The sequence below is a fragment of the Chlamydomonas reinhardtii genome, chromosome 1 (assembly GCF_000002595.2).
Source record: "Chlamydomonas reinhardtii strain CC-503 cw92 mt+ chromosome 1, whole genome shotgun sequence".
Classification (NCBI taxonomy): domain Eukaryota; kingdom Viridiplantae; phylum Chlorophyta; class Chlorophyceae; order Chlamydomonadales; family Chlamydomonadaceae; genus Chlamydomonas; species Chlamydomonas reinhardtii.
In genome coordinates, this window is record NC_057004.1 from 3,576,095 (window position 1) to 3,599,512 (window position 23,418).

General features: G+C 64.6%; 5 protein-coding genes across 5 annotated transcripts in view; 3 read left to right on the forward strand and 2 right to left on the reverse strand.

Annotated features, from left to right (window-relative positions):
* Window positions 1-20: 20 nt before the first annotated feature.
* On the reverse strand, window positions 21-6,611 carry CHLRE_01g023000v5 (uncharacterized protein). The gene is made up of 10 exons (XM_043058510.1): window positions 5,816-6,611; window positions 5,474-5,535; window positions 5,111-5,137; window positions 4,565-4,791; window positions 3,803-4,107; window positions 3,475-3,586; window positions 3,174-3,286; window positions 2,587-2,781; window positions 2,198-2,299; window positions 21-1,871 (listed from the first exon to the last, which is right to left on the reverse strand). The coding sequence occupies exons 1-10, from the start codon at window positions 6,197-6,199 to the stop codon at window positions 1,755-1,757; spliced, it is 1,644 nt and encodes a 547-aa protein (XP_042928424.1). The 5' UTR covers window positions 6,200-6,611; the 3' UTR covers window positions 21-1,754.
* A 100-nt stretch (window positions 6,612-6,711) lies between these two features.
* CHLRE_01g023050v5 (uncharacterized protein) lies at window positions 6,712-10,735 on the forward strand. The gene is made up of 9 exons (XM_001689477.2): window positions 6,712-7,107; window positions 7,477-7,521; window positions 7,744-7,806; window positions 8,268-8,315; window positions 8,505-8,594; window positions 9,017-9,075; window positions 9,367-9,430; window positions 9,698-9,814; window positions 9,963-10,735. Exons 1-9 carry the CDS (start codon window positions 6,994-6,996, stop codon window positions 10,080-10,082), a joined length of 720 nt encoding a protein of 239 aa, XP_001689529.2. The 5' UTR covers window positions 6,712-6,993; the 3' UTR covers window positions 10,083-10,735.
* A 46-nt stretch (window positions 10,736-10,781) lies between these two features.
* Window positions 10,782-13,303, forward strand: CHLRE_01g023100v5 (uncharacterized protein). The gene is made up of 8 exons (XM_043058511.1): window positions 10,782-11,014; window positions 11,114-11,174; window positions 11,259-11,468; window positions 11,807-11,946; window positions 12,206-12,285; window positions 12,476-12,630; window positions 12,875-13,153; window positions 13,230-13,303. The coding sequence occupies exons 1-8, from the start codon at window positions 10,833-10,835 to the stop codon at window positions 13,275-13,277; spliced, it is 1,155 nt and encodes a 384-aa protein (XP_042928425.1). The 5' UTR covers window positions 10,782-10,832; the 3' UTR covers window positions 13,278-13,303.
* Window positions 13,304-13,305: 2 nt separating this feature from the next.
* CHLRE_01g023150v5 (uncharacterized protein) lies at window positions 13,306-20,021 on the reverse strand. The gene is made up of 15 exons (XM_043058512.1): window positions 19,785-20,021; window positions 19,551-19,713; window positions 19,197-19,311; window positions 18,807-18,890; window positions 18,430-18,555; window positions 18,013-18,228; window positions 17,576-17,704; window positions 17,196-17,299; window positions 16,808-16,952; window positions 16,463-16,633; window positions 16,155-16,274; window positions 15,751-15,936; window positions 15,322-15,576; window positions 14,896-15,120; window positions 13,306-14,588 (listed from the first exon to the last, which is right to left on the reverse strand). The coding sequence occupies exons 1-15, from the start codon at window positions 19,798-19,800 to the stop codon at window positions 14,388-14,390; spliced, it is 2,256 nt and encodes a 751-aa protein (XP_042928426.1). The 5' UTR covers window positions 19,801-20,021; the 3' UTR covers window positions 13,306-14,387.
* Window positions 20,022-20,601: 580 nt separating this feature from the next.
* CHLRE_01g023200v5 (uncharacterized protein) overlaps window positions 20,602-23,418 on the forward strand; it is a 3,113-nt gene continuing 296 nt past the window's right edge. The window contains exons 1-7 of the mRNA XM_001689478.2: window positions 20,602-20,913; window positions 21,306-21,318; window positions 21,486-21,669; window positions 21,857-21,927; window positions 22,146-22,241; window positions 22,447-22,739; window positions 23,009-23,418. The exon at window positions 23,009-23,418 is cut by the window's right edge and continues 296 nt beyond it. Coding sequence (XP_001689530.1) covers window positions 20,831-20,913; window positions 21,306-21,318; window positions 21,486-21,669; window positions 21,857-21,927; window positions 22,146-22,241; window positions 22,447-22,739; window positions 23,009-23,210 — 942 coding nt within the window. The 5' untranslated portion in view covers window positions 20,602-20,830 and the 3' untranslated portion in view covers window positions 23,211-23,418. The remainder of the gene's footprint in view (window positions 20,914-21,305; window positions 21,319-21,485; window positions 21,670-21,856; window positions 21,928-22,145; window positions 22,242-22,446; window positions 22,740-23,008) is intronic.

Consider the following 23,418-nt stretch of genomic DNA (forward strand, 5'->3'; position numbering starts at 1 on the left):
CGCAATGTGAAGTTGTGTGTAGATTGCATTGGTTACAAGAGGGACTTGCTGACGCGAGTCGCGAGCGACATCTGCTCTGGACATCAGGGACATGCCACCTGCAACGCCGACGCCCTACTCTAGTAGTAGGTTTGCTCTCGTAAGAGCTCCATTTACCTCCGGTTCTGCTCCTAACAACGAGTGCTAGGACCCTGCTCCATCACCCGACCAATCAGAACTACTCGATTTATTCCGCAGCAAACCTTCCGGACTGAATCCAGCCAAATCAACTAAGGCCTAAACTCGTCCAGCTCACTGCATGTCCGTAGTCTATTCATTCCGAACGAAATCGGAGGGGTGTATGGGAGTCGAACCCATGACCTCGAGCGAATTCGTGTGTAGCTATGCGCGGCCTTCATCGTTGCTCGGCGTGTCCCATCATTGCAGCCAGACGGTAGGGCTCTCCCACCATCGCTTCCAACTTGCTTGAGCCAGTGCCAACCAGCAGTGCGGCGCTGGCCGTTGGGTGATGCGAGCAACCATTGGAGCAACCCGCTTGCATAGAAATGGCTGCGGCAATACCACCGGCGGGTCTGCCATCGCCGAACCTGCACTTGCACCCGCGCCCCTCTGCCCTGCAGCTACCCTCCCTCCTTCGGCTGCGGCGGCTACGTACCTGGCTCTGCTGCAGTCAAGTCCACAACGAGACAACCTCAATCAACTATCCATACATGGCCCTCAGCAGCACCTGTTCGCCACGCGCCTCGCCATGTCTTGTTGCCTCATGCACCCCCCCCCCCGAACCGTACGTGCGTCTCATGCTCACGCAGCCACTCAATACCAGCACATCTTATACTTAATAGCACGTCCTGCTCACATGCATGTGCGCTTGGCCGCTACGCCAGCTAGCTCCGCACCGCGCTCGGAACAGCCGCACCCAAGTGCACCTGCTGCTGCTGCTGCTGCTGCTGCACCGCCTACAATTCATCGTAAACCAGTCAGCATAAAGGCACTGCTCTGACGCACACACCGTCTGATGTGCAACGGGCGGGGCGCCAGGTACCCGGTATGCCGCTATGGCATGGGTGATCCGTGCGGTACCTGCTTGATCACACCGCGCTGTTACGCCCCACCGCGTCCCGCTACGTATGTCGCCACCCACCCGTACTTACTAGCCCGCCGCCGCCGCCGCTGCCGAAGCGCAGGCGCACACGCATTGTGCCGGCCACCATACCCAAGAATGATGCGACCGGCCCATGCGCTTCTAGCTATCCATAACGCATAGCACGGCAGCGCACTGGCGGTGACACATTCCTGCCGCCGCAAGTGTTGCCAGGGTGGCTTTGGCGGCCAAATCCCTCAGGCGACTGCGGCTGCGGCGTTGGCGGCGCCTGAGGCTGCCACAAGCCCACCCTAGCTGGCTAGCTGTGTGCCGCTGCGACCACCCCCGGTTGCCTGCCTCCGCGACCTCCGCTGCCACTGCCATTGCCGCCGGTCCCTGGCCGCCCTCCAGCGACGGCGGCCGCAGTGTGCATGGTGCCATTTGGATGTCCGGGGCGGCGCCCGACGCCTCCACGCAGCACGTGCCCCGCCCGATTCCTCCCGCTCTGCTGCTCCGGCCGAAGCGCACTGCCCGCCGCTGCCTGTGGCCTGATACCGCCACAAGCCGCCTGCGGCTCACACTCTCACCGCACTCGCGCACACACCCGCACTCCAATCCACTTGCCGCTGCCACCACCGCCAAGCTCCGCCGCCGCCACCTCCTGCCCCTGCCGCTACGCCAGCGCCTTGAGCCGTATGGGCTGCCCCCTCAGCACGCCCATGAACACGGCCCAGCTCAGGCCGTACAGACACGCCGCCGCCAGGAACACGCCCTCGTAGCCGCCCGTGGCCTGAGGGGGAGGCAGGGGAGGGGAGGCAGGGAGGTGGGGGGAAGAAGATGGGGGGAGGCAGGGCCAGGGAGGCAGCATCAGGGAGGTGAGGGAGGTGAGGGAGGTGAGGGAGAAAGCGTAGACAGTCAGGGAAGCAGCGAAGAGTCCAGTGCAAGAGGGAGGGAGCGTGGCAGGGCGGTGTGCGGGTAGGGCACCGACAGTACCGCTTCTGCTTGCGCTTGCGCCGGGACACACCCTTTACTGCCTTGTGGCTTGTGATCGCCGCTGCCCCCCCCCCCGCTCCGCGGCCGCACCCCTCCCCGCCACCCTCCACAGTCCGCACTCACCTGCAGCAGCAGCCCGGTGGCTATGTTGCCGGCGATGCCGCCCAGAATGGAGGCGGTGTTGGTGAGCCCCAGCAGCGCGCCGGCGTCGGCGGAGGCAACGTCCTGTGGTGCCGGCCCAGGTGCCACGAGTCGCGTACGGTAGTGTGCATGACTAAGCATGCCGTACACACAACAGCCCACATCAGCAAAGATGAGACGCAAAGGATGGCGCCATGCTGGCCCCAGTCTCTGCAACGGCAGCACGGCTCCGACCAAAGCAAGCGCGCACGCCCACAGGCCACAGCGCAACTCACACCCTTCTCCCCAAGCTCCTTCCTCACACAACCCACGCCCTTTTCTACTAATGCAACCCCCTAACGCTAATGCAACCCCCTAACGCGATCCCACACCTGCACGTAGGCGTGAAAGCCTCCAAAGCTGAAGCCGTAGCACCCCACCGCCGCCACCAGGCAGGCCGTGGCCACCAGCGGCGGCAGCCCACCCTCGCAGCCGCCGCCCGCGCAGCCCAGCCCCGCGCCCGCCGCCAGCGGCAGCATGGCCGCGGCGCAGCCCAGTGTGGAAACCGTGTGCATCAGGCGCCGAACCTGCATGCGTGTGTGTGCGTGTGTGTGTATGTGTGTGCGTGCGTGTGTGTGTGTGTGTGTTTGTGTGTGTGCGTGGGGGGTGCAAATTGGACAAGGGGTGTCAGCAAGGGGGCTAGCCGTTCATGGAGCAGGGAGAGATTATCACAAGTATGAAGTGCCAGGAGGCGGGGCGGGTATGTGTCCAAGACCAAGACTAGGAGTGGCGCACGGTTGGCTGAAGGGCACACGCGGCCAAGGAACACGGAAAGGAAGGCACGGAGCCTCTGACTGGCCGGGGCAATGCGTGCCGCTCATCAGCAGCACACACACCCGTTCCACTACCACCACACCCGTGGTAGTGGCACGTGCACGCCACCGCCACCGCCAGCTTCCGCCTCCTGCCCAGCGCTCACCTCCAGCCGGCGGCCTGGCTCGCCGCCCGCCGCCCGCACCATCCGGTCCGCGGTGCCGCCCGCCAGTGTGGCCGTGAAGGCGGCGGCCAGCCAGGGCAGCGAGGACAGCAGGCCTGGCCGGGGAGGGGTGGCGGGGTGGTGGTGAGTTAGGTTTCAGGGCGGTGATTCGATGTAGCCAGCCCCCTCATACCCGCACGTGTGCTCCAGTCCTGCATCCCACCGCCCTGCCGTCCGCAGCAGCGCCAGACCTCCCTCCCTCCCCCCCTCCCTCCCTCCCCCCCCTCCCTCCCTCATCCCTCACCCGCGCTGGCCAGGTCTCGCACCCCCAGCGACTGCAGGTACATGGGCAGCCAGGACTGCAGCACGAAAAAGCCCCAGCCGATCACGCCGTGGCACAGGCACAGAGCAGCGACCTGCGGGGTGGTGAAGAGCGTATGTAGTTGTGTACACGTGTATATAAATGGCAATCAAGGCTGGTCGTGATGTAGTGTGCGGTGCGGTGGTGCTAGCGGCACAGGCGGCACAGGCGGCGTCGCCTCGGGCAATGCGGCGAGCTGGGCCCTCCCCTGCCTCACACACGACCTCACCGCCTTCCTCACTGGCACAAACTCATCACCCCACCAGCCCACCTGAATGGCTGTTTCCCGCCGTCCAAGCACAACAGCCCCCGCCCCGCCTGATGCCGCCGCTGGGGCGGCCGCCGCCGCCCCCGCCGCAGGCGCTGCTGCCCCTTGCGCCGGCGCCGCTCCTGCTCCTGCTGCCCCAGCTCCAGCTCCTGCTGCTGGCGGCTGCTTGGGCCTCGCGCCCGACCGCTCGATCACGAAGCTGCCCAGAGCCGACCACAGCACACCGCCCGCCGCCGCGGTGATGAAGGCGCCGGGCCAGCCGCTGCGGGCCGCCATGAGCGGCGCCGCCACCAGGCCCAGCACACCGCCTGGAGGTGGTGGGAGTGAGAGGGAGTGAGAGGGAGTGAGAGGGAGTGAGAGGGAGTGAGAGGGAGTGAGAGGGAGTGAGAGGGAGTGAGAGGGAGTGAGAGGGAGTGAGAGGGAGTGAGAGGGAGTGAGAGGGAGTGAGAGGGAGTGAGAGGGAGTGAGAGGGAGTGAGAGGGAGTGAGAGGGAGTGAGAGGGAGTGAGAGGGAGCGAGAGGGAGTGAGGGCGTCACAGTATGACTGGGTCGGCTAGTAGGGAGACAGAGGTGCCTCGGTGACCACATGAGCTGAATGAGTGTGTTTGTGAGGTGGGGAGTTGGGAGGTCGCCGTCGCCCTCCTTCCTGGTAGCTAGCACGGGTCTCCACCACCCACCACCCACTGAACCTTTCACACAACACGCCCACACTCACTCCCATGTATTCCCAAACCCAACCCTCCCACCCACCCCCCTCGCGGCTCACCCATGTTGAAGAACGCGTAGATCATGGCCAGCGTCGCGGCCTTGCGCTCCGGCGGCACCCACTGCGCGCAGGCGGCCGACACCGCCGGCATGATGACGGAGCTGAAGCCGCCCATGGCCACCCGCGCCGCCAGCAGCACCCACAGCGCCGACGTGTTGGCGGCGGCCGCGGCGGCGGCGGTGGTGGCGGTGGCGGCGGACCACAGCGCCAGACCGTTAAGCAGCACCCTGTGCAATGTGTGAGAGTTTGCTGGTGGGGGTCAGGTGATATGGAATTGCACATTGAAGTAAACGGGGATCGCCAACATGTGGCGGCGCATGGGGGCGTGCCGTGTTGACTCAAGAGGTGTGGGAGATAAGAAAGGCGTGTGCGGCAACAAGGGCTGGGCCCTCGCATGTCACGTGGCGCGCCGCACACGCCTGGCTGCCGACCCAGCAGCCGGACACCGCCAGTCGCCAAACACATCCACCTGTGCCGCGCCTAGTACGGCACCGCCACCACCAAGCCCACGCCCACCCCCACCACACTAGGTCCCGGGAGACGCACCGGTCGCCGCCATGCTCGTCCGACAGCCTGTGGGGTTGTGGGACGTGGTCAAATGGGGGTTTGTGGGCCACACACCAGCAGGTTTGAGTTCAGATGACGGCTGCCAGGGGCGCGGCGGGGCCTGTGGTTGCAGGCGGCGCAGCACCCTCCGCACCGCCATCGCCCCAGACCACTCCCAATGAGAGCCCCCGCACACCCCTTCCCCTCCAACGCCTATGCAAGCACACTTAGCACAACCCCCCCCCAAAATACCCTCACAGTCGCGCACACGCCCGCACATTTAGCACACACGCACGCACACACATACACACACACACACACACACACACACACACACACACACACACACACAAACACACGCACCTGCCGGCGGGTATCTGTCCCGCCAGGTAGCCCCACAACATGGCCGACTGCGCCAGGCCCACCTGAGAGGTGACGTGGGGTGGGGTGAGCTGAGGTATTGGGCAGGAGGGCGGGACAGGCGGCGCAATGAGGTGCCCGGGTGCACATCGGCGGCACAGCACATGGCCCCCGCACCCCCGCGGGCCCGTGGCCGGTCGCGATGCACCATCCCACCTGGCACGCGTGTCGTCTCTCCGCACTTTGAAATAACCTGCCCACCCACCCTTCCGCGCCACCCTCACCACCTTCAATCCTTTCCCATCTTCCCCCCGCCCCTCCACACACACACACATACACACTCACCTCGGCGTGCGACAGCGCCAGCTGGTCCGCCACCAGCGGCAGCAGCGCCGTGAACACAGAGCGGTGGAAGTTGCACAGCAGCATCGCCACCGCACACACAGCCGCGACAGCCTGCCACGGCTGCGGCCGGTTGGCGGGAGAGCCGTACCGCCGCGCACCGTACAGATTGTTGTTGTACGGCGGCAGCGCGCCGGCGCCGCCGCCGGCTGCGCGTGCTACAACGGAGGATGCTCGGGGCAGGGGCCGCGGCGCTGGTGCCGCGTGCCGCGTTGTATAAATTGTGTCTGTGGGTTGGGCTGCAGATGTGCAGCGCCGTGCCGGTTGGGATGGCGCTGTGCTCGCGGATGGGAACGCTGGTGCTGCTGCGGTTCTGAGTGCGGCCATGGCTAGTGCTGGCTGGGGGGCATAGGGCTGGGGCAGTCGTGCGATGGGGCGGTGCAGGAGCGCAGCAGCCCCGCTGGCACACCCCAGTCGCCACGGCATCGCTGGGCCGCCAGTCAATCGGCTGCTCCGCGTGGTCATGAGCGCTGACCGCGAGTGTACAAGGCCTTTATGACTGCCTCCGAGGGCTGCCATCGCCGTTGCGGAGTGCAGGCCGCGAGCTGTCGATGGTGGCGGGCGAGAGCGCCGGGCAGCAAAATTCTGTATCGCTAACCTATAATTTGAGCTATGATGCAGCCATAATGTCGATAAACGGCCACAGAAGGGCTATGTGGTGAACATAACAGAAGAACGAATGCGGAATGGACGCTCGGGTGTCGCTTAGGTAGGTGTCCAGAAATGTGTAAGGTTCTTATGCATCCAGCAATGCACTTGATGCTAATTACGGTAACGAAACAGCCTGTATGCTGCATCGACAATCTGCCATCAGCTCACTTGCCCAAGGCCCGATTAGCTACGTGGAACTGCAAGCTGTTTATTGCTAAACGTTTCACACCATTACTGCTGCTTAATCACATCAATCTCTCAGAGCGAGGAAGGCCCATAACGCACCGCAAATTTCACCAGGTTTTCAGCGCATTGGACCTTTGTCGTGGTTTCTTGAGCTGTGTGTAGTCGTTTAGCTGGTCAAACATCAACGGATTGTGCACACGAAGCTTCACTAAGCGATCTTTCCATTTGGGTGGTTAGCACCGTTTGCTGGGTGAGGTCTGGAGCTGAGCTGCTAACGGGACGCGATGACGGACGCGGTAGGCACGGCAGCGCCCGCCGGGCCCGAGGCACCAGAGGCGGCAGTCACCCCCTCGCCCGCTGCTGTCGAGGCAGCGCACAAGGCTGCGATAGCGAAGCAGGCAAGCGCGGGGCACCCATGTTGCTTACGTTGGAAGGAACAGAGAGTTTGTGGCGATGGCGCGCATTGACGCAGCGGCTAGGACACGCGTGGGTGGCAACTGGCAACAGAGCACGCCATCTGCCCCGGCCCCTGGCCCAGCTAAACTGGCACCAGACCACGCGGCGGCCCAGCACCATCTGTCTCTCTCGGGCGCTGCCTCTTACACGGGAGGGCTGACAGTCCTATACATCGGTGGCCGGTGGGCAGCCGGTTTCCTGCAGACACACACATGCCGCACGTGTGTGTGCGTCCATACCGTACACACCCGCATGAGCACTGCGCGGCAGGAGCCACCACAACAGCCCCGGCCCTCCCCGCCTCCCCGCAGGTTCAGGAGGGCAAGCGGAAGTTCTACGACCACCTGGAGGACAAGGTGCGTGTCAAGATGCCAACGGGCGCACGCGCTGCGGGGGAAAACATTTCGCAAGACAGAGCTTATGAACCTGTGTGTGCGCGTGCACGCCAGTGACGCAGGGTGCTGGCAGGGCACGTGACCCCCTCGGGGTCCCCGAGCACAGTCACTGTCACCGCCGGCACTGACACGCAACCCCTCAAACCCCATCCCCACTCCGCTGGTCGCTGGGGCTCCGCCCAGGTCCTGGACTACTTTCACAACAGCCCCGTCAACATCGAGGCGTGCGTCAGCACCTGCGTCAAGGTGGGTTCCGCTGGATATGAGGGCTGGAGGGTATGGCGGGCTGAAGGGGCTGGGATAGTTAGGGCTGGATAGTTAGGGCTGGATAGTTAGGGTTGGATACTTTGGACTGGGGCTGGGACCGGGGCTGGGACCGGGGCTGGGACTTGGACTAGGACTGGGACTGGGACTAGGACTAGGACTGGGACTGGGACTGGGACTGGGGCTGGGGCTGGGGCTGGGGCTGGGGCTGGGGTTGGACGGCCCGCTGGCGGGGAAGTGCAGGGCGCTGGTGGGAAGTGCAGGGCACGGGCGGACAGACGCCTACCGCCTGGTTGGCTGCGCAGATGTGGTGGACTGTGTCGGCACCCGGGGACCAGGGAAATGCTGGCGGTGTGGGCTGGACTAGACGTCGGCTGAGGCTGCACCGCAGTGCTACCCGCCGCCGGCTGAGTATCTGCACGCGTTCCGGCCCTTCCTTGCAGATCTTTAGCAATGTGGTGCACAACCCAACTGAGGAGAAGTTCCGAAAAGTGAGACGGGCACCGGCCGGTGCGAGTGTCAGGGTTGGTAAGCCGCCGGAAACTGCGGGGTAGCCGGTAGCTGGGAGCCACTTGCCCTGTACTGCATCAAGCCTGGGCGGCGGCAAAACCCGCGTGTGTGTTTGCTACTGTTCCAGCCTCCGCAATGACCATCCGTGTCCCCGCTGTGTCCGCCTGCAGGTCAAGGCCGCCAGCAACACACTGCGCGGCACGGTGGGGCTGATCAAGGGCGGCGAGGACCTGCTGCTGCTGGCGGGATGGGTGCCCAAGGTACGGCGCGGCAGGGGTGTGGCAGGGGGGATTACGTGCCCGAGCCCTGCGAATCATCATCTGAAAGCCTTACTGGGGGGGGCAGGGGCGGCAAAGAAAGCGCAGAGAGGGCGCAGGGGGTGAGGGTGGGGTGGGAGGAGTGGCTGCTGGGCTGGGTGGGAAGGGCTACGCAAGGGCTGGCAGCAAGGACCTTGGCGCGCGGCTCTGGAGGATGGCATGCAGGGTAGAGTGCAGGTTGGAGTGCAGGATGGAACGAGCCGCTGGGACCCAGTGCCGGTGCCGTCCTCCCGGGCGCAACTTGCCGTGCTCACGGCTACACCCTCGCTGCCCTCCACCCCTTGCTGCCTCTTACCCCGCCCCGCCCAACCCACTCCGCCCTGCCCGCCCCACCTGCCCCACCCGAACCGCCCCGACCTGTGCAGGTGGTGGATATGGAGAAGTACTGGGTGTTTGATGCGCCCGTGGACAGCGTGCGCTGGGGGTGAGTGGGTCAGCCAGTCAGTCAGTCAGCGGCAGGGTGGGCAAGGCAGCCGCGCGGGTGCTGCGCGCTGGGAGTGGAGATGTGGAATGTGGGCGATGGGTGAGTGCTGCCAGCAGCCAGCTTCGTTTCTTGCTATCGCACATCCAGCCCGCCGACTTGGGGCCGTAGCAATTGCCTGCACTGCGGGTCCGTCTGCCTCGGACCCGTGGCCGCACGCGCCCACGCCTTACTTCGCGCCCGCGCCCGCACCATCCATGTCCACCCGCCCCCACCACCCCCACACCCCCACAGGCTGCTCAAGGAGGCGCTGCACCTGTGTGAGCGGGCGCAGCAGACCGTGCACGAAAAGGCGGAGGTGAGCACCGAGGACGGACTCACACACGCACACACGCAAGCTGACACGCCGGCAAAGGGACTGCATGAACGGCCCTTGGCTTTTGAGATCGATGCCGGTCGGGTTACGTTGGATTGCGCCGTGGGTCTGTGCAGTGAGCCAGTGGCCAGAATGCCGCGCAGCAGTGCCCGCCTAGCTCCCCGCCCCACCCGCGCTAATCGCCCCGTCATCCCTCGCCCTCGCGATGACCGCTGTCGCGCCCCTTGCCCCCCTCCCCCACCTCCGCAGAAGAAGCGGCGCGAGAAGGAGGACAAGCTGTCCAAGGAGAGCGCGGAGAAGGAGCGCATCCGCCTGGCCATTGAGGAGGACAAGGCGGAGCGCAAGCTGCGAACAGAGCTGACGCAGGTGCTGCATGGCATCCTTCTGTGCTGCTTGGGGCCGACTCGGGACCCTAAAGGGAGCACGGGTTCAGCTTGGACGCGTTATGACAGCCCGTCACTCGTGATCTGCTGCTAAGACGCCGCTGTAACCCCGCCCGCCGCTGTGGTCGCAGGCCACTGGGGCGGTGACCGCGTCGCCACTGCCGTCCGAGGCAGCAACAGAGGCGCGGTCAGCGCACAAGCGGCCGCCCGGTAGCGGCGGGGGCCCGGCGGAGGAGGACGACGATGAGTAGATGGCTGGGCGGACTGGAGCCCAGAAATGTGGGTGTCGTTGACAGGCGTGAAGGGGTTGTTGAGGTATTGCTGGATGCCCTTTTATTGAACGGCGCTGCAAAGGTGCCTGGATGCCTGGTTGCCTGGCGCTGCGGGCTAGCTGTGTGCCAGTCCTGCAGTGCTGTCAGTCGTTGGGTTGTGTGGCTGCCCGTGTGGCTGCGGCCGGTTGCGGCGGCCTGCGGAGAGGTCCTGCATTCTAGGGGGCACTGTTGTCTGAAGCACCGGAGGCACGGTAGGGGAAGGAGTGTGAGCTGGACTGCTGGAGGAGGTATGTCCTCGTGACTACTGTGGTGTGAGCACTTCGTCAATCTCAGCCGCCACGCACAGCCTCCCAGGCCACCCCTCGCTGCCACTGAGGGGGTAGCAGTGGAAAAAGCATGGACGAGTGGAGCGCACGATGGCGCAACGCGCTGTCCGTGCCTTGAGAGGAGGAGTGGGGCTGTGGCTGAGAGGCACTGAATGGCATGGAACGAGGGCCAGCAACATAAGACTCGTAGCAAGCGTGTAGTCGGCGTCCTTCGGCGTACGGGAAGATGGTGGGATGGAACTGGCGGTCGGAGCGCGGCACGGGCGGGCAGTCGTCGTCCTCCGTCGTCTTGAGTCATTAAGTGTCACTTCACTAGTACCCAGCAATCCATGAACATAGCACGTCCGTAGCGAGCGAGCGCTCCTGTTGAATTTGCGCAACTCCATTCCCAGACCCGAAGGAAATGGAGGTAGAGGTGGCACAGCCACCTTTAAAGCAGGACCATGTCCCAGCACCAGTGGAAGCAGGCGCAGTGACACAGCAGGAGCAGCGGCCCCCGCTCGCAGCCCAGCCGGACGCGTCAACCTCCGCGCCAGCCCAGCCGATGCTGCTAAGACCTCGGTTGCCTTCACGTCGATTTACGTTGTAAGTATATAGGGCCACGGAGCCTGCTGGGTTTCGGGGTCAAGGAATGCTCGCGCACCCAGACTTTTTCGTCTAGCTGACGCGGAGCTTTGCACGCAGAGCGGAGCTGATACAGCTTGGAGGCGGATTTGCGGCCAAGGAGCAGCTCGACATGTTGCAGGCGCGTCATCTGTTCGCATCTGTGCACCTCTGTCGCGCCAGCCCAAACGTCGCGCTGACGTCCAGTTTTAATTGCGCTCCGCAGAATCGATTGCGGCAAGGGGCGGTGCTATTCCAGCCCACCATCTGCAAGCCGCGTTCCACGACGCTGCGCGAGCTGGAGTACCTGGAGGAGATGGGCATCACCGTGCCGGACTGGCAGACGCTAAAGGCGCCCGCGCCAGTCAGCGTTAAGACTAATCGTCCCATCAACATGCACAGCAATCCCATGCTGCGCGGCGCTGGGGGGCGCTCGGTGAGAGAGCCGGGGAACCAGGACGGGAAAGGGGTGGTGGATGGAGTTCGGAGTGTGGAAAAGCGCAGGCGCGGCAACGTCACGTTGGGGCGGGAGGCGATGATGAAAGGTGCTCATAGTCCAGGGGGAAGAGGCCATGAGGCGTGCAGCAGCCACATGAGACTGGGGCGAAGTGCGGAAAGTATCTTGTGGGAGAGGCTGGCAGGGGCAGGGCAGGGGCTGCGATGCCGCCGGTGCACCCAACCCGTGTCCGACTACTCCACGCCCCACCTTACCTCCGCTTCCTCCTGCCCCTCCCCACCCCTCCTTCCTGTCCCTACTCCCCCCTGCCCCCGCAGAAGCCCTCCGCGCCGCCGCACCACGGCCACCAGCTGGGTGGCAGCGGCGGGCCGGCCGGCAAGCTGGCGGGCGGCGGCATCAAGCTGCTGCGCGCAGTCAAGAGCAAGGCCAACGGCTCGGGGCGCACCTACACCTCCAGGTGGGCGGGTGGCAAATACCAGTCCAAACTAACCAAACCAAGCTTAAGTAGCGGAGCACAGGCGGGGCTGGGTTGGTGGATTGGTGCGTGTGTGCGTGTGTGCGCGCGCGTGTGCGCGTGTGCGCGTGTGCGTGTGTGTGTGTCGCGCCGCAGCGGTTCGGCCTGTGTGTCAAGACCCTGTGGCACGGGCCCACGGGGTGAACCGTGAAGGGCGGGACATGTGGTGTTGAGACCCTACCCCACACACCTGCCACCGCAGGTACCGCGGCGTGCACCAGACCTTCCCCACCAAGCGCTGGGAGGCGCAGTTCCGCCGCAACGGCAAGCCCACCTCGCTAGGTGAGCCGTGAACCGTGGGCAGTGGCCAGGGGCTGCCGGCACAGCCGTGGCGTGCCGTCCAGCTGGCTGAGAGCTAGCCATGGAGCGTGCCGGGGGGAAGGGGTTGGCTGCCCACCCATATCGCCCACCAAGCACACAGTCACACGCACCCGCATACAAGAATTCTTTCGCTCGTCGTTGTGGTGCGCAGGCTGCTTTGACCACGAGGAGGAGGCGGCGCGCGCGTACGACAAGATGATGCTGTGGTGTGAGCTGCACAACGCGGCGGGCGTCAAGAGCGGCATCACCAACTTCGACCCGCAGGAGTACGAGAAGGAGTTCGCCTGGCTGCAGTCCATCACGCAGGTGGGCGTGTGCCTGTGTGGGGGGCTGGGGGGAGCTCCACGGAATAGGGGTTGTTCCGTGGGGTTGTTCCCTCACCATTCCCATTCGCGGTGTGGGGCGGGGATGTGTGAGGGCGTTGGGTGGTTCGCGAGTGCACTCAGGCCGGCACTCACGGCCGCTGGCACCGCCGTGCCAAGGGCACCCGTCAGCGAACCAAGGGCCCGTGCACTCCATCACCACCACACACCACCACGACCACCCGCAGGACGAGCTGATCGAGACGCTGCGCAGCGAGGGCCGCCGCCAGGCCGCGCACCGCATGATGCGGCAGAAGCGCGAGGGCCAAACCGACGCTAACAGCGACGACTACGAGGACAGCGAGGGCGGCGGCGACGGCCCCGGGGGCCGCGGCGGCGGCGGCCGCGGCGGGCGCAGCGGCAGCGCGGCGCCGTCTGCGCCGCCACCGCCGGCGGCGCCGCCGCAGATCACGAACCTGCTGCAGCTGAAGCCGGAGCTGGGGTTGGGACTGGGGCTGCAGCCGGGGGCGCTGCCGGGGGCGGCGCCGGCGGTTGCGTTGCCGGGGCTGGAGCTGCCGCCGCCGCTGATGGCGGTGTCGGCAGCCGGCGGCGGCGGCGCGGCGGAGCTGCTGCAGCAGCTGGGCGTACTAGGCGGCGGCGCGGCGGGGGCGGCGGCGGATGGCGGCACGACGGCGATGCAGGTGGAGGTGGTCACGGAAGCGGAAGGCGGCGGCGGCGCGGGCGGCGGCGGGGACGTGCAGATGGCGGGATAAGAAACGACGAAACGTAAAGAAGATGTGCAATGACGAGTTAACGACGTGGACTGACGATGTGTGGACTTCACGTGACTTGACGTGGGGCAGAGTTTGACAGCTCAAGGACCGCTTCCATTTTGATAACGGATGACTGACTAGTCTGAGTGATGCTTGGTATGGATGACCGGGCGGGCTTGACAGAACCTGACATGCTTCTGGCCGTCAACGGACGCGGACGCTAGTGCTGTGTGCTGAATCTGACAAATCACTGGGCGCGGAGCGAATGACTTTGCGCCGTACCAGAGTTGCATTCACCCCTTCCTTGACGTGTGCATTCGGGCAACACCGCAACAGGCGGAGACGAGCATTGCCATTGAGACTTGTGGCTTGGACGCCGACCACTCACCGGAGGTGCCCAGTAATGGCACATCATGTAACATACGAATAACGGCGATGGCCGCTGCGCGTTTGCCATTCACAGAGATACCACCTGGCCGTCCCGGCGTCCCCGCCACACTCATCCCATGCAGCCGCACTGTTTGTGAACACGGCCTGGACGCTCGGCCTAGCTCGGCCTCCGCACCGTACAAACAGCCTCCTCATCACCTCTACACTGCGCGCGTTGTTGTCAAGCGCTTGCTTGACACATCCATCCAGCAACGCCTGCACCACGGATGCACACATATCTGCTATCGTGGGCGCCGGTTGCGGCTTGCCTGCGGGCGCGCGTTGGCGCGCCCCACTGCTGCACTTCCTGCTAATCCGCGGCATTCGAGCAGGCCCCACTTTGCGCAGGCCGCCCATGCGTCTGCTACTTCGGTTCCCCTCCTCCTCACCTACCCGCCACCACACCCTCCTCAACACCCACCTCAACACCATCACGCCCGCCCGTCCACCTCACAGCACACCAAGCAATCCCCCTCTCTCGCCAGTCCATCGAGGCCCCCTTCATCCCCCGCACGCACACCACGCCACGCCACGCCGCTCGCGCTCCCACGGCTCCACGCTACCGCACGCGGCTGACCATGGTGCGCTCGCGCGTGAGGTTGATGTCGCCGCCGGCCGCCAGCGCCAGCAGTACGCGGTGCACCAGGCTCTCGGGCTCGCCCAGCGCCACCATCTCGTCCAGCAGGCGGCGGGTGGTCATGAAGGCGCCGATGTGCAGCCGCCGCTTGATGCGCTCCTCCAGCCGCCGCACGTGGCCCAGCTGTGCGATTGATTGTTGAGGAGGTTGGGTGGGGATGAGAAGAGTCAGCGACACCGTAGCTACCAGCCCTGGTGCCCCAGGCCAGTTCCGTAGCCAAGAGCCTTTCGCGGCGACACGCAGCACGTGTATGTTGCACGCAACCCTCGCACGGTGTCGACCCCTCCCCGCCTGTGCTTTCCTAGCACGACCCTAAGCACCCAACAACTACATCGTGCCTCCGCCTTCCTGGCCCCCCGTGGACCTCCTTCCATCTGGGACTGGCTCCGGCCACCCCTACCCCTCCCGCGATACCCAGACACCCCCGCACCTGCTGCTCGCCGCCCATCTCGCCCTGCGTGAGGCCGGACTTGACGGCATCCATGGTGGACTTTGTGAACAGCTCGATGGCGCGCGTGACGTGCTCCAGCGTGGCCACCGGTTGCAGGCTCATCTTGGCCAGCGACTCGCTGATGCGCACCACCGCCTCCAGCTGGCGCACGGTGATGGGCACCGGCGGCGTGTCCGAGTCGTTGGCGTCGGCTTGTGTGCGGGCCTGTGTGCGGGGCGGGACCGGGTTTGGAACGGGGTGCGGAGTTGAGTTGGTCGTGTTGAGCTGGCTACACATGCACGTGATGCAAGGCTTAGTTGTTGCACCGGCGGCGTATGAGGCTGGCTGCCCAAGCTGCGCACACTGTCCTGTGGTAACAACAACCACAACCCCACAACCCCCAGAGTTCGCAGGCCGAAAACCCACCTCGTTGCGGATCTCCACGTAGAAGGCCGCCAGGCGCTTGCTGGCCTCCTCGTTCAGGCGCGGGCTGCACTGGCTGCGGCAGTAGTGGATGTAGCGCTTCAGGAACTCCACGTCAGCAGCCTCGCCGCCCTTGTCGCCGTCGCCGGCGCCGTGGCCGCCGGCCTTGCCGCCGGCCGCGCTGGCCGCGGCTGCGGCGCCCAGGCGGTGGTTGTCCAGCACGTGCTTGGCGATGGCCATGTCGTGCTCTCGAGTGTCCTGTGTGCGGCACCAGGTCGAGCGTTTGAGTCAGTGCTTGGGAGTTACAGCACGAAAATCGACGTTAAGCCATGGCGCTCTCAGCTTGCAAGGCAAGCATAGCTGCAACAATAGCCGGCGGCTGCCAGGCCGTGAGAATGCCAGCACAGCCCTGCTGTGAACCCTGCCGCCCACCTTGACGATGAAGATGAGGTCGAAGCGCGACAGAATGGTGGACTGCAGGTCGATGTTCTCCTGCGCCGTCTTCAGGTCGTCGTAGCGGCCCGAGGGCGGGTTGGCGGCGGCCAGCACCGAGGTGCGGCTGCGCAGCATGGTGGTGATGCCGGCCTTGGCGATGGAGATGGTCTGCTGCTCCATGGCCTACAGAGGGTGTTGGAAAGTGCAAAGACGGAGGAGGGTCAACACCATGTGTGCAGTGTGTGCACAGGTACCGTATGTGCATGTTGGAGTTGTGAGCGGCTTGTTGAGGTTGGCAGAGCACACGTCCGTCACGACAGCACCACACCTCACACGTGCGCCCCAAGTCGCCGTCTCCGCCTTCCAGTTCCCAGTTTCCTGCCCCAGCCCCCCTTGCTCACCTCGTGGATGGCCACTCGGTCCTCCGGCCTCATCTTGTCAAACTCATCGATGCACACCACGCCGTTGTCCGCCAGCACCATGGCACCGCCCTCCAGGTAGAATTCGCGGCTGTTGGCGTCCTGTATAAGCAACAAGGCGCAAGAGTGGCGAAGGAGTGGTGGGCGTTTCGTGCATGTGGAGATCAAGGAATTCTAGCATGGGATGCTAGTCAGAAGCAGAAGCAGACCTTGCACAATTCCATGGTACAGCTTTCCGTGTTATACCTTTCTGAATCCCCATGTCCCGACGCGGCAGTCCAGTCTCTCACCTGCACCACGGTGGCGGTCAGACCGGCCGCCGACGAGCCCTTGCCGCTGGTGTACACCGCGATGGGCGCCACGCGGGAGACGTACTTGAGGAACTGCGACTTGGCGGTGGAGGGGTCACCCAGCAGCAGCACGTTGATGTCGCCGCGGCGGTTCGTGCCGTCGGGCAGTTGCTGCGGGCGCAGGCGGGGAGCGAGAGCGGCGCAGCGGGACGGGGGGATAAAGATGGGTAACATGAGCAGCGCTGACGTTGCGGTACCCATCTAGCCCTTGCCATTGGGTCATCTGACACCCTGGATTCACTATTGCGTACGCGAAGCGGCCCCCGTCCCTTCTTCCCCACACACCTTACGCGCGCCGCCAAACAGCAGGCAGGCCACGGCCTTCTTGATGTCGTCGCTGCCGTAGATGTTGGGCGCGATGCGCGCGAACAGCTCCTCGTGCAGCCCGTCCTGCTTGGCGAACTGCTCAAACTGCTGGATCTCCTCCTTGCTGCGGTGGGTGTATTTACATAGCGGTGTAGGGTGGGTTGGGTTGGCGAGTTGAGCCATGTGTAATGCGTCTAGGAGGTGGGAGGGAAGCGAGGCTGCCAGGGGGGGGAGAGTTGGACGGCAGAGACGTCGCTTGGAACGCAACTCGTTACCTGCGTCCCGCATGCCGCCCTACGGAAGGCCCAGGCCCTGCACGACGCACCGGTACCCCACCACGCACCCCGGTGCCCCTAGCCGCACTCACGTGAACTTGAAGCGGCTGTGGGCGTCTCCCGCCTCCTGCATGACCGACACCACCCGGATGTAGGGCTGCTGCAGGGTGGTCACGCCCTTGTCCATGGCCTTGCCCTGCGTGGGGTAAGGGGTGTGGGTGTGATTTCGCGTGCGTGTTCTTAAGGCTAACAGCATGTATGTGCATGTGTTTTGGGTGCGGGAAGAGGTGGTGGGCGCCCAAGGGGCCAGCGTGGGTTTGGATGGGGTTGGCACCACACCGGATGCCAACTCGTGCATTGTGGTCCCCCAGGCCTGACAAGTCCTCCCTGGGTGCTGCAGCCCCGCCTGCGCCGACCCTCCGAGCCACCTCAGCCACCAACTCCAGTCCCTCCACCCATGCCCCACACCCACCCTGAAGGTTGAGTAGATGCCGGTAATGGTGACACGTGTGCCGGGCGTCACCACGCCGCAGTTCTGGCGGTCTGCCACCAGCATCACCGTGCGCGGCAGCTCGCCGGTGGGCACGTCCTCGGGCTTCTCCTGCAGGGGGCAGGGGGCGTGTGGGCGCGGGGACGCGCCAGTCAGCGGCTGCGCCAATGCAACATCCTCCAGCCTCCACTCTTGGGCCACGCGTTCCCCATCCGCGCCCTGTCCACGTTACCCCACTTCACTGGCGTGCGCCATTTTACGTCAGCCGCCCACGTCCAACCACCCCCGCTCACCCCAACGGGCCGCAGGACGTGGGACCGCTCGATCGGGCCAATGCCCACAACCCCAGGCCCCCGCCAACACCACCTCCCACGCCACCACCCCCATCACCACGCCCATCACCACCGGCACCGCCGCACCTGCAGCTTGAGCGTCTGCTGATCCACGAAGTCGCTCTGCTCGGGCAGGATGACGTAGGGGTTCTGGCCGCAGTCCTCGCCGCCGGCGCCCGGCGCACGCCTGTTGGCCAGGTCGCAGTAGCTTGGCACGTAGGCGCCGCCCATGCCGTCGCTGCAGGCCACGCGCTTGGTGCCGCGGCAGGTCTTGCACTGCACCGTCAGGTAGGTGGCCTTGTGCTGCAGGGGCAGGGGAGGCGCACCGATAGATATTAGGGAGGGACAGGCTTGGGCATGGGTGCGGCGACCGTATTGCATGGCAGCCATGCAGCCACGCAGGGTTGCCCTGGCCCGCCTACTTACGGTATCACCGTCCCCGCTTCCCTGGCCCCCCACCCCACCCCCGCTGGCGGGCCGCTTGCTCCAGCCCCGGCGCCTCACCCTGGGCTTGGACGAGGCCGTGATGATGCCTGTGAGCAGCACCAGCTTGGACACACGGCTGGACTCCAGGTCGCGGATGGACATGGCGGCGGACTGGGCCAGCGGGATGGAGCTGTACAGCAGGACCTGGGGCGGGCCGAGGAAAGGCGGGAGGAAGGGTGGACAGCGGCGACTTGGCGGGACGAGCGGGGCAAAGGTGCGAGGCACCAGAGACGCACTTGGCACTACCGGCTGCCTAGACAGGGTACGTTGCCTCTCCAGGTCCGTGGTGTCTCGGCATGCAGGCCCAGCCCTGTCCCGCCGCCCGGTGGTAGCCCGGCCCTCACCCACTTCCCTGGCTAGTTGCATGCCCCCCTGTGAAGAGACTCCTGCCTCACCTGCACCTCCGGCACGTCCGCGGGGTTGCCGTCCTCGTCCGAGGCCATTTTGTCTTGAAGCACCTTGCGGGCAGCCTCCTCAAACTGCAGCACACACACACACACGGTGCAAGTACAGGTGCAGACAGTTGGCAGTACTGGGCTACCTCCCCCTCCCCCCAGCCCCCGCACACAGCTTGGGCCTCTCTCCCTTTCCACGCAACGGTCCCCCGGATCGCTCCCCAGCTCTTACAAACTGAAGGCAACGCTGCCATGACGCGGCACCCTTACGGAACAACAATGCGCGCTCTCCGCTACCACCACCACCACCACCACCACCACCACCACCACCACCACCACCACAGTCTGTCCTGTGCGCACCCCGCCTCCACTGTCAAGGCCTCCACGCACCAGTGGCAGCACATCCGACGGCCGCTCCTCCAGCGCGTCCGCCAGCTTGGGCGCCGCGGCGCGCACATCCTTCAGGTCCACGTGCAAGTGTGAGCGGTGCTCATAAAGGTCATCGCTGTGGACATATTGGGGGAGGGGGGAAGGCGTGCGAGAGCAACGGTTGGCGGAGGGCGGGGAAACGCCGGCCAAAGCCCTTCATATGTACCACCCTATGAGCCGCTGTACCCCGGCTGATGAGCTGGCCGTTGCCTGGCAAGTGCCTACTGGCATCCCTGTATGCAGCGCTCTGGCGAGAGCTGTCGCGGCTCCCGAGCTACCGCGGCATGCCAAATGCACGCGCAGAACTCCACTCACGCGTAGAGTCGCCGCTCCTGCACATCCCTGGTTGTTCCAATTTGATATGATTGGATGAACTGCTTAAAGCCTTCCACGATGTCGCGGTCAGGCAGACCGGGGCCATCTTCAATTGGGTCCCGAGGCGCCTCTTGCCCCTGGTAGCTCACATACACCCGACCGCCTGCGATACGTGGAAGCAATACGTGTTCAGTCAGTATGTGCTGCCGAAAAGCCTAGCTGCGAGGTGCGCACCATCAAAGCCGCTCATATTTGGTCAACTCAAATACGTTTTGGTAAAGCGAGGTGTAAGGAGCGTCACGGAGGTAAGAACAAGTGTGCGTATGAGTGTGTGTCTCAATACTGTATGCATCTCCCCGATACAGCGGCATGTCAGCGATGTGCAGCCCGATTTCCCGCCATGGCCCGGCCGATTGCCGCTGAAGCCTTAATTGACCGCGTTGCCACACCCCAAGGTGCTTAAATTTGAATTACTTATTCCAGGCATGGCCGCCGGACACCTCGTTGAATGCATTCAGGCTGACATCACGTCGCATGCATTCAGGCCGGACAGCTACGTAGCGTGCTACGGCCGTCGCCGGCGTCCTGTGTAAATACTCCCGACGTCGTCCACTACAAATACAATGACTACGTCGTCCTGTATATATGGCCGACGACGTCGTCCACCATATGTGTGGTCGACGGAGACATGCCCGTGAGACATGCCCAGTGTAGTGCAGTGTCAGGGCAGGCACTCCTCCAGGGCGCGACGTCGCTTCCCCGTTACTTGCTGACACTATCAGGCTGTACGCCACGGCGGTCGCCCCCCCCCCCAGCAGCCCGGTGTCCCCGGGCTGCTTACCTTGTGCGTGGTTGTGGGAGGGGAGATGACTAGTGCCGCCGACCCCAGGGCACGCACCTGCAGGGGAGAAGTCGCAAAGCTGGAGGAGCCGCGAGTGATCCCCGGCGTTGGCGTGTGCAGCCTCTATGCCAGGCACTCATAGTGGGAACCCCCTTGTCAAGCTGGGTTCGTGCCAAGCACAGGTGGCGAGTCTTGCCCAGCTGATTATCTGCCGCCTTTCACACGGACAACAGTCGCTTTTGGTACAATTTGATGACATCAGCAGCTTATGCGGCCAAGCGTATCCGTTCAAGGCAGTCAAACTCGCTCGTGTGTCTCCTCTAAACACTCTACTTCTTGTGCAGCTCGTAGACTAGCTACAATGTCACAATTTCAACTGCAATAGCCCGTAGTACTGTGACGCCCGAGCGGAAGCGGAAGCTAGGGGCAGGCCTGGAAAATGTTTTGGGGCGATGTCGTTTACTACGTGCCCTTCGGCCCTTTAACATGTATGCTTATGGGCATCATCGGCACGGGCATATGGTGAGTCTGGCAGAGAATTGCACAAGAGAAGTTTCGGGGGAGGACTCGCGGCACCAGAATGCCCGCCAGCAGGACGGGACACACAAATATCACCCTGTGGGGCCTGGAAGCGCGTGTGCGGGAAAATGACTCCGCCAGCGCCATCCTCCACGCGGATGGTAGCAGCGCGCCTCCTCAAACACGGCAACAACACATGGGCTACCCCGCTAACCAGCGCGTTGGGCGTATTTGGCAGCGTCCATATAGGCTGCTACCAGCAAGTAGGATTGGGACATGGGCGGGGCTGGGATAGGCGGTTCTACAAGCGCATGCCTCCAACTTGCTTACCAGTCCTGCCGCCAATTGAAATGCTCGGTATCCCGCCTCCGGTTGTTCCACCCCGTCGCACGCAGGGTCCACTACACGGTAAGCTCGGGCTGCGTGCTGACCAGCAGGGCAGTTTGGAGCAAAGCGGCGCCGGGTGCAGGATGTACCGGGCCCATCCCAGTGGGCCCACTCACACCCACACCCGCCGACCCCTACCTCACCAACCGGGCCACGCTCTCTTCCCGACGCTCCTCTCCGCCCCCCAGGCGTACATGTACAACCAGGTGACCTGGGCGCTGGAGATCCTAGGCCCCACCGTGACGGCGCACGACCTGGGTCGCATGCACGAGGCCATCATCGCCACCTCGACGGTGTACATGCTCTTCGCCTTTTTCAACTTCCTGGTGGGCCTGTGGCGCAAGATCATCCAGGTCAAGCAAGACACCGAAGGTGCGTGCGTGTCATTGCGGACTGCGAAGGCCAGGAAATCCAGAGGGGGTTGATAGGAATGGCGCCAGTTGCTGTGGTAGTCTTGTAGTGAAATGTTTTGGTGTACCGATGCTTGAGATGGAGTTGTAAACTTGTCGTAAGGAGGAGCCGCTAACGCGCCTGCTTTCCTTGTCGCTCGACCCATCAGGCTATGACGCCAAGACCGGTAAAATCTACCGCATAGTGGTGCTGCTGCTGGGCTTCTCATGGTGGATCCAGGTGGGCGGGGCGGGGCGGGGCGGGGCGTGACTCTTGCGACAGTAGCACCCGCTGGATGCCTGCGGGGCCAAGTGCTTTTGTCCCGGCACAGTCAAGCCTGGCCGTGGAGGTGGTCCGTGGGTGCTGCAGCACGGCGCTGCAGTTGGCGCCCGCAGGCTTGGTAGTCGCTGACCGGCCCCGCGCCACATCGTGCCTCCCGCCCTTGCGCTCCCCCGCAGGTGGCGTGGCTGGTGCTGCTGCTGATGGGGTGCGGCATCTTCGCGGTGGACGCCTACGTGGCCTACCGCATCATGGAGAAGGTGCAGCAGAACCAGGTGCGGGCGGGGCAGTGTGTGCTTGTGTACGTGTCCACGAGCCAGCTGCGCCCAGGGAGCGGCTGTGGCCCGCCACCTGCGCCCTCGGCGCCGGGACGCCCCTGCGCCACCCTGTTTGCCCCGCGCTTTGCCCGATACCCGCCTCCGCTTGACGTGCCGCTGCCGCCACCTCCACCGCTGCCGCCACCTCCACCGCTGCCGCCAGGGCGCCATGGCGGGTGTGTACAGCGCCTGGGTGACCGGCGCCGCCACTGGCTGGTCCATAAACCCCGCCGCGCTGGCGGCCGCCGGCGGCGACCTCATCGTGGCCGTGTCGGACGGCAACGGCTGGCCGCGCGCCGTGACCTGCCCCTCCACCTGCCTCAACCTGGCCAGCTACCCCATCGTGGCGGTGGACCCGGACCAGGCGTGTGTGTGCGACCCGCTCACCATCGCACACGCCATGGAGGCGCTCAACAACGCGCTGAGTTCCACGGCCGGCATGTTCGTGGGGCTGTGGTGAGTTTGAGGGAGGGGGGTAAGGGATGGGTGGGGCAGGTGTTGTTCCAACTGCAGAAATAAGGTGTGGGGAATGGGACAGGGCACGGACCAGGTCATCAGGGGGCCGGGCAAGTTAAGTCTGGTTTGTGGCGTCGGGGTTAGAATTGAGACGGTCCCAGCGATGCCGGGAAAACGTGACGTTCACAGCACCACACCCATGCACGCATCTGTGGTTGTGCGGCTCGTTCTCATACCCTCTGGACACGGTGTGTCATGGGTCTCTGCAGGTTCATGTGGGTGTTCGGCATGTTCTTCCAGTCCATACTCACGGCCGACTTCGTGCGGTCAGACTGTGAAGCCAAGGCGCAGGAAGGCGCGCTGGGCGTTGCAGGAGGTGGAGCCAACGGTGGCGGAGCAGGGGGCGGCGGGAAAAGCTTTGGCGCGCGAGGCGCCGCAAGCTTTGGGGGGCGTGGTTATAATAAGTTATGAGAGCCTGCTACTGTGCGGGTGGTAGTAATGAATACTGCAATCGATGCAACCCCAATGTAGTGGCTGGACACGTCTGCGACAAAGCCTGCGGCTTGCCGCAGCCCCAGCTACATCCCCCAGGCCACTGCCCCAGCCGGGATGGACATGTGAGCTGTTGTCGGTATAGCGCTGTAGGTACCCCTGCTGGGTAGCGCTGCCGCCGCCGCAG